Source organism: Solanum pennellii, chromosome 10 (genome assembly GCF_001406875.1).
Source record: "Solanum pennellii chromosome 10, SPENNV200".
NCBI lineage: Eukaryota > Viridiplantae > Streptophyta > Magnoliopsida > Solanales > Solanaceae > Solanum > Solanum pennellii.
Window position 1 is genome coordinate 62788652 of NC_028646.1, and position 9544 is coordinate 62798195.

Sequence of the window (9544 nt, forward strand, 5' to 3'; positions counted from 1 at the left end):
TATATATATATATATATATATATATATATACACACAAAGTCACTATTGAAGCTGTCTTGAATTTTGAAGAAAAAAACACCTTAACGTTGTAGATGTCTTGCTTCCTCATTGAACAATACTCCCTCCGTCCGGTATTGTTTGTCATGGTTTCTATTTTTAGAATCAAACTATAAAAACTTTTATTAACATTTTAAGACGTATTTTTTCATCATATTAATATGTAAAAAATAGTAATTTATAGTACTTTTCATATAGTTTTAGAATATCTAAATTTTTTTGTTTAAAATATCAAATTAATATGATCTAATTACCTTTGAAAATAAGTCAAATTGATTTTCGAGAGTAATCAGAGTATTTTCCCTAGATAGTCACCCATGTTTGGGAAATTACATAGGAATATCCTTATGTTTATTTTAGGACTACAATATCACCCAACTTTGTCTATTTTTCTCAAAATATAATTGACACAAAAAAATACATTATTTCTCTGCTACTAAGGTGTCATGTCACATTTTTAATTTATTATTAATATTTTTCTAATTCTTTTAATGAACCGTAGGAACCACATATTTTCTTGAAGAACAAGAGGAGCTCATAGTACAGTTCTTAATATAACTTTTTTACTGAGTATAGTATGTGGGTTTGTCTATTTCTTTAAAAAAATCTCTCTATATATAATAGGAGAATTAAAAAGTCTCACATGTCAGCACCACAAATATTCAAAAATTTTAATTTTTCAAAAAAAACATTTTAAATATGCTCTAAAAGTACAATTAAAAAAATAGGAATTTTAATATAACTATTTTAAATAGAAAATAAAAGTTCTTTTGTTACGAAAAACTGTAACGGCTAAAAGTGGATGATTTTTAAATGCCTCCATTTTAATTTTAAAGGAAAAAAATGAAGTTGAACTGTTTTTTTTTTAATATAAACAGTAATGACTATTATGGGAAAAAAATGAAAGATCTTTATATACTTCAAATTTCAATTTTTAAGGTCAAAAAATGAAAACTGAAAATTGAATTATTTTATTAAAAAAATTATAATATCTATTTATATTTATCACACTTTCAGTGATTTTAGGGAATACTTCAATAAAATGGAATATAGAAATATCTATCTAAATAGGAGAAGAAAAAGTGCACCATAAAAAACTATAATTATTATTTAAAAATTTAATTGAAAAACTTATAGTAAAAAATAATAATTATCATTAAAAAATTAAAAAAACTTATTTAAAAAAATAGTTAAAACACTCAGTTAGTAGTTAGTTGTAGAAATATGGTACTTTTTTTTTAATTCATTTTAAAAATTTATCTTAATATATCTAAAAAATAAAATATTTTTAAAAAATATAAATAAAAAATAATTTTTTTTGAAAGAACATATTGCAACCTAATGTTTAAATAAATTTAAAGCATATTTTTTTACTAATAAATAAATAAATAATGTGACATGACATCCTAATAAGAGAGAGATAATGTATTTTTTGTGTCAAATATATTTTGAGAAAAATAGATAAAATTGGATGATATTATAATTTTAAAATAAACATAAGTGATATTTCTAAGTAATTTTCCAAATATGAATGACTACATAGGAAAATTACTTAAAATAATCACACACCAATAATTATTTGACACGCATTAAATTCTTTAAAAAAAATTGGAGAAAAAGAATGCCCGCATGCATGGAGTATAGGCAAATATTGCGGCTGAGAAGTATAACATGGAAGGGCTTTTACGTCCAAAATTTTAAAAGTACAACTAAAAAAAACAAAGTACAATATTATTTAAGTATTAACATTAGAAAAGTATTAAATATTGGACCAAATTACCCTTAAGTTTTCTTAAATACGGCAAAAAAATAGCCATGTTGAAAGTTGAAAACTCTTCTATATAAGTAGAAAAGAGAAGTACAATAATCCTTTTCTACGTGTAATGTGAAATTTAAAGTTATTTTTTATGATTGTTATTTATTGCTTACATTTTAGGGTTGTTTTGTAGTTGGTTAAAATTATACGGATATTAATAATGTAGGAATTAATTATGAGTAAATTTATATGATATTTTATGCACGTATTAGTTATACATGCATTAATTATTTTACATTCTATCTCGTATAAAACATTAAACAAATCACTCGTAATTTATATATGAATTAGTTATGCGAGATTCTAAATTGTCAATCAAATATTATTTTAATTATACGTGTATAACTTTTTTTCCTATCTATCTATCAAACGCCATAAGTTATACGAAAATTAATATATGTATAACTTGAATCTTATTCTTATTCAGTTACCAAACGACCGCTAAGTAAAATGTATTATGTGCATACATATTCAAATTTCACTTATATCCTAGACATAATACATTAACACTCTCTTTAACTTAACCTCAACTAGTATCTATGCTCTCCAACTAATGGACGTATATTGATAGAGTTTTTGGCTAAAAACATCCTTAAACTATATCATCAACTTAAACTACATCATTAAATTATTCTTCTTAACAAAATAAAAAACATCCTCCAAGTATTTAAAAATTAACAACTTTCATCCCTCTATCAAACTTTGTCAAAAAGAATAGCGAATTTCATGCAATTCATATTATTCTCATAAAAAAATCTAGAATATTATTACCGGTTGGAAAAAGAATCCAAAAAAATAAATAAAAATTGAGACTCATGTTTGCTATTAAAAAAATAATGTTAGGACGATGTGAGTCTATCACTTTGTTTGGATCATTGTTACCCATTGTTTCATAATGTATTGTATTGTATTGTACTCTATTAAACTGTATTGTATGGTAGATACAATGTTTGGCTAGACTGTATTGTTTGTTGTTGTTTAATAACATTTTAATAGTATGGTTTGATCGTATTGTACTGTATTGTAATTTATAAATTTACTAAAATATCCTAATTATTCTAGGGTAAGAGGTTTGATTAGATTTAAATAATTAAGATAAAGGGTAAAATAGAATTTTGAAATATTATATAAATATATAATTGGAAAAAGAAATTATGTAACAATGGGAACACACCAAACTGGTTGTTCCATAAAATAGGGGTGTTTTCATTGTTACGTAACAACGAAATTTAACAATACAATACAATACATTTTAAGTAACAATCAAAATAAACATTGTAGGTATAGTAACGATACAATACAATACAATGGATAACAATGATCCAAACATAGTGTATTCATAAATTGAAGTGATCAAGATTCAACTAATATTAATCTCAAGTTCTCAAGTTTCGTTTTTCATTAATAAAAGTAAAAGTCTCCTATCAAACACCATTTTTTGCAGATTCACTTGAGAGAAATCATTTCCATTGATAATTTTTTGATATCAAATCAAATAAAAAGTAAATAAAAATAAAATTGCTAATTGAAAGAAAGATAATGCAAAATGTTGTTACTAAAAAAAATTGAGAATGAACAAAATTGATTTATTGGAGTGATTTAGTGAGTGTAATTTGTTGAGACTAGTGTAAGTCGTACATATTGTGAAGAATTTGATAATTTTTGACAAATTTTAACAAAATGATGAAAGTTGTCAAATTTTAAATAATTGAGGAATATTTTGTGATAAGAAAAATAATTTAAGGATGTAATTTAAATAAAAATTCTACACATACATATATAAATGTGCATAAGATTGACCGACAATATTTTAAATCATAATTAATTAAGATGCATTCTTATATATCTAATACTCTTGCTTTTAAAAAAGAATGACTCTGTTTAAAAAAGAATTATTTTATTTTGTAACATTTTAATTTCAATTGTCAATGTCTCATGTTTAAAGGACGATAATTTTGTACCTTTGACATAATTTTATTTTAAAATCATAAGATGAATTTATCTATTTTTTTAAAATTTTTTATATCATGTAAGAATAGAAAGATGGGAGTAAAAAAACTATGGGAATAATAAATATGATAATGTGTGCCATTTAAAGATAACTACTCCATGTAATTCAAGTCATCCAAATCGTAAAAACTAGTCAAAATGATAAAAGTATATAACAATATAATAAAGTAAGGTCTGAATGGCCAGTGGATAAGTTTACTTATCCTGGTGTGATGTGAACATTGTTTGTCAATGCATCAAATATACTCCCAATATTTAACTTACTTTAATGTTTGCACGTCCCTTTTGTTGATTAAAAATGTATATATTCGTTGAAGTTGGTAGGACCCCACTTGTAATATTCTCCGTACAAAATTCTAGTACGGTACCTAACTATTGGGAACAAAAATGCAAGTATTAAAATTTCTGTTTTCCTTTTCAATTCCTGTTTTTAATTAAAAGTGTGATCGCAAAACCAGAAGATTCTCCGTTGAAACTCATCGTAATAAAAAATTTTGTATTTCATTGTCCAAAATCATCAAAAATTGTTCTTCTGTATTAGTTCCCTGTTGTTGCACTTGCAGTGGTGAAGAAGATGAAGTAGTGTTATTGTGTTGTTGAATTGAAGTGTAATCTGTAAATGAGAAATTAAGCTCAGCTCTTGGACCTCTAAATTCAATAGCTGCGTCCTCAGCTGTAGTAAATGTTCCAAGCCATACTCTAGCTGCCCTTTTTGGATACCTAATTTCCGCAGCCCATTTTCCCCATGGTCTCTGTAATTATTTTTCATCTTCCCAACAATCTTGTTGTTAACACCAGCTGCAGCTGATTAGGTTGCAAAATAGTTGCAGCCTAAATAACCATTTATATGTTTTGTAGAATTGACAACACTCTGATTCGGTCGGAACACAAAACAAATGTTGCTCAATAGAATAAGACATACTACTCGTACAAGGTAATGACGAAATTGTTGCAGCACCAGTAATCACATTGGCTAAAGCAGCAACCATGATTGAAAACTCCTCTTCATCGCTGAATTTTGATTGTTTGTTCATTGAATCTGTTTGTTGTTGATTATTTCTCTGCATCTTTGAAATTTGAAAGAAAAAAAAAAGCAGAGAAAACTTTGGTGTTTGTTGTTCAAATAAGTTATTTGCTTTTATTAAACACTCATTTTACACGGGTTTGATTTTAGCTTAGCTGGCATATATTCAAATTAAATTAACTTGATTTTATGTGCACGTGGGATTTAGATTTGTGGATGACATGGCATGAAAAGTTTGATGACATGGCAGGAAAGAGAGTGTTCACACGGTGATTGTTTACGACAGTTATGAGAGGATGATGATATAGGGGTAATTTTGCTGAGACCATTAGACAAAAGCTGGGGACAGTTGGCAGACAAACAGGTCCTCCTGTCGCTTGGAAGAAAAGAGGACCAAATCTATATGCACGAGAGTGTTTTGTGGCTCCATTTTCATCTGTTATTGTTTATATTTTAATACTAAATCTAATAATTGATTTTGAAATTATTAAATAAATTTAAAAATATTATTTATTGATTTTGATTTAATCTGGGTATTCATTACTAATCATACACAAATATAAAAGAAATGATTCATTCAAAAGAAAAAAATATAATAATTAATTTCAAAAAGATAAATAGTTATAACAATTAGTATGACATAACTTTCGAATATTGAATTTACTCTAAGTAAAACTTTCAATCCACTACTTTGGCCTAGACAAGGAAGAGATAGTGATACTTTTTGTCCAACCAAAAGTTGTCATAAACACTCATATACATGAAATTAAAGATATAAATGCTCTTATTTTAGGTGTATTTGCTTTCATAAATAAATTATAGATAAATTTTGCTAAAAACTTATCTATATACATACACACACATATATATATATAAATAATTCATAAAAATAATATATCATATATGTATAATTATAAATATGTTTATATAATTTATCGGCCAGTTCAATTCTTTTTTTTGAATTTTTTGGTAACAAAGTCAAAAACAAATGAAACATTATCCATTTTTAAAAATGTAAAAATGAGCCAAATCATATAAAAAAATTTGATTTAATTTAATTTTTAAATTTGAATTGATTTTTATTCAAATCATAAATACCCCTGCACATAACTTGTTATCAACTTTTGTTCTTTCATATTTCTTTCTATCAAATCTTATCAAACTCTCCTCTATTTTTTTTTTATTTTCATAATATTAAAATAGCCTATACTCCTAATTCCTAATGGTGGACTTTAAAAATATTCAATAAACTTTATACTATGCATAAATAAAAACACGAGGAGGGAAATAATAAAATTTGATAAGTAGGTAGGTATATGAATGAACCAAAAGTTGATACTACTTTATATATTTATCCTCAAAGTGACAGGATGATCTATTTGACTGCCAAACAGTCCCCTGTCTTCCCTAAATTCCAAAATTACCCTTCTTTGTGTAATGTAAGACATTACGTCATCCCTTTTATAAGATGGTCCACATTCACCATGTGAACGCCCTCCATTTTCTTCCACGTCATCAACTATTACCCACGTGAAGATGTCAGCTAAGCTAAAAATCAAACCCCGTGTACAATAAGTGTACTCATCTTCATTTCTCAACTATATAAGTTACTTTTTTAAAAAAAAACCATCCAAAGACCAAACATTTTCTCTGTTTTTTCAACAATGCAGAGGTCAACAAAACTTAGTGGTGAAGAAGAGTTTTCAATCATGGTTGCTGCTTTAACCAATGTGATTACTGGTGCTGCAACAATTCCATCATTACCTTGTACGAGTAGTATGTCGCCGCCCTTGTTTCGCGTACCGGAAGAAACAGAGCGTTGTCAATTCTGCAAAATAAATGGTTGTTTAGGCTGCAACTATTTTGCAACCTCATCAGCTGCAGCTGGCGTTAACAACAACAAGGCATTAAACATTGTTGGGAAGACGAAAAAGAAGAAGAAGAATTACAGAGGAGTGAGACAGAGACCATGGGGAAAATGGGCAGCGGAAATTAGAGATCCAAGAAGGGCAGCTAGAGTATGGCTTGGAACATTTACTACAGCTGAGGACGCAGCTAGAGCTTATGACAGAGCAGCTATTGAATTTAGAGGTCCAAGAGCTAAGCTTAATTTCTCATTTACAGATTACACATCAATTCAACAACACAATAATAATAATAATAATAATAATAATACACACATGCAAGTGCAACAACAACAACAACAACAACAACAACAACAACAATCAGCGCCCTCGCAGTTACAACAAGGAATGAACACAGAAGAAGAAGAGTTCTGGAATCAATTGATGAATTCGGACAATGAAATTCAACATTATCTTTATAGAGAATCATCTGATTCTGCTAATGGCTATATTGCTCATAGCTTCTAGGAAGCATTTTGCATGCCCTTTCAGTATCAAATTAAATTTGTTTTTTCAATTAAGATTGTGACATAAATAGTTAGGCGACATACTGGAGTTTTGACAAACTGAGAGAAAAATCACCTGATGATTTTGATGGCACCTAACCGTACCAACTTCAACGAAATTAAATATATTTAATGAATGAAACGTGCATAAGTTGAAGTTAAATATTGACAAATTAACAGTGTTCACACCAGGAGGAGTATTGAGTAATAAGGTTATCCTCTGACATTCAGACCATACTTTATTATATACTAATTTATCAATTTCACTATGATTTTGGATTAGGGTGACTTGAACACAAAATATCATATGTATTATTCTTTTTCCACGGATAGATAGAGTTTGACAGGTATCTATGATATAATAGAACTACTACTTATGATTAAATTAACTCAAAAAATATGAATCACCTAACATATTCAAAGAATTTTTCAACACTTGTAAATTTAGCACAATCCAATCATTTAAAAATCGATGAGAATAAGTATTTCATTTGTTTATTTTTAATTTCTATTTATTTTTACATGTCATTTTTAATCAAACAAGAAAAGATAATTATGGTTTAACATTTTATCTTCAGTATCAATGATTTATTTATCAAATCATTTACTTAATCTAATGCTAAACATCACTAATTTAATGGGGATAATACTTTCTTCATTTTAATTTATTTGTTTGATGTTCACTTAATATGAAATTTAATCAAGTAATTTTTTAAAATAATTGATCTTTATTTATATGTAATATTTTTTTAAAAAAATTTAATAGCATTAAATATATTATGTGAAAATTATAAAAATATATTATTTTAAAAATAATTGAAAAGTAAAATAGAATGGACAGCCATGAGTCAATAAGATGGAAAAATGGATAGAGAAAAAGTTAAGTCAACTCGGTATTGTTGACGCTACAACGTGTACGGACATGCACCTGATGTTTTGTTGGTTTTGTCTTTTCTTAGACCAATCTACAAGATTTTTACTTTTCAACTTTAATACTCCTCTGTCCTTTCTTTATAACGAAGAAAAGATTTAAGTTAGCATTTAGTCAAAATTTGAGTGAAATTTCACCACGTGTTTAATCATAATATTTGAAAAATATATTTTAGTTTTTTAAAAAATATAATTTATATCCATAAGTATTAAAAATATCAAAATTAATTATAAATTTATATTATAAGTCATGGATCTTTGTTACAATAATAACAAATAGCGTCAATAACACTAGAGCAATGTGGTATTTGGAGTGAGTGCAACGAGTATCGTTCCGTACATCGTGAAGTAGATAAAATACATGACTTTGTTATCTTAAGCTGATTGTTTGTCATTTATTAATAATCATATTATCATTTAACACTCACCGAATATTTCATCACTATTTTGGAATTAACGTAAAAAATTATGTAATACAACGTAAGCAACAAATATAAAGGATTTTTTTTTTGTAAAAGATAAAGATTTGGGGTAAAATTTTAATTTTCAAAAGATCCCAAATAATGAAATTTGGCTCAAATACTAGAAAAACTAGTATCTGGGAATTTGGGATATTTGTCAAAAAATATTTACCAAAGAATGGCAAAATGTACGAACAAACACTATTTGCCAAGTTTTCCCCCAATATTATTTGAGAAATCTATGATCAAACGGAAACAAAGTTATAATAGAGATAAATATTTTTTTATTTTTAATTAAGAGATTTTGTGTATGAAGCTCTTTGGGCATGAAGCCAAGATATCTTAATGGTAAACTTGAATTCGATTGAAGTTAATGTAAATATTAAATGCCGAATCAAGAAAAAGAAGCTTAAGAATCTGTTTGAGAGTCAGTCAACAATTGACTTTTAGTAGATAATTTGGATCTAATTTTCATAAAAGTTGCAAATTGCTGATAATATAATTGCATTGTGTAAGTGTAAGTAATTTATTCTCTGATGATCCTTCTTTTATTTCTATTTTTTTTATCTTCATCATTCTAATATTTTTCAAAAATATTGTTTTAATACTATGTCACGACCCAAAACGGGTCGCGAGTGGCACCCACACTTATCCTACTATGTGAGCGAACCAACCAATCTAAACCCCACCATTTCAACCATAAATAACAAAATATACGATGCGGAAGACTTAAAACTCATTAACGAAATCAATTAAATAACTTCTAAAATTTATCAATCATTATTCCCAAAATCTGGAAGTCATCACCACAAGAACATCTATCCTCAAATTACTAA

General features: G+C 26.9%; 1 protein-coding gene and 1 pseudogene across 1 annotated transcript; one reads left to right on the forward strand and one right to left on the reverse strand.

Annotated features, from left to right (window-relative positions):
* Positions 1-4279: 4279 nt before the first annotated feature.
* On the reverse strand, positions 4280-4975 carry LOC107001467 (annotated as a pseudogene).
* Positions 4976-6545: 1570 nt separating this feature from the next.
* LOC107032713 (ethylene-responsive transcription factor ERF109-like) lies at positions 6546-7578 on the forward strand. The gene has a single exon (XM_015234289.2). It carries the CDS (start codon positions 6572-6574, stop codon positions 7277-7279), a length of 708 nt encoding a protein of 235 aa, XP_015089775.1. The 5' UTR covers positions 6546-6571; the 3' UTR covers positions 7280-7578.
* Positions 7579-9544: the final 1966 nt, after the last annotated feature.

Coding starts and splice junctions, on each gene's coding strand:
- LOC107032713 (XM_015234289.2), top strand. CDS start 6,572: ATGCAGAGGTCAACAAAACTTAGTGGTGAAGAAGAGTTTTCAATCATG.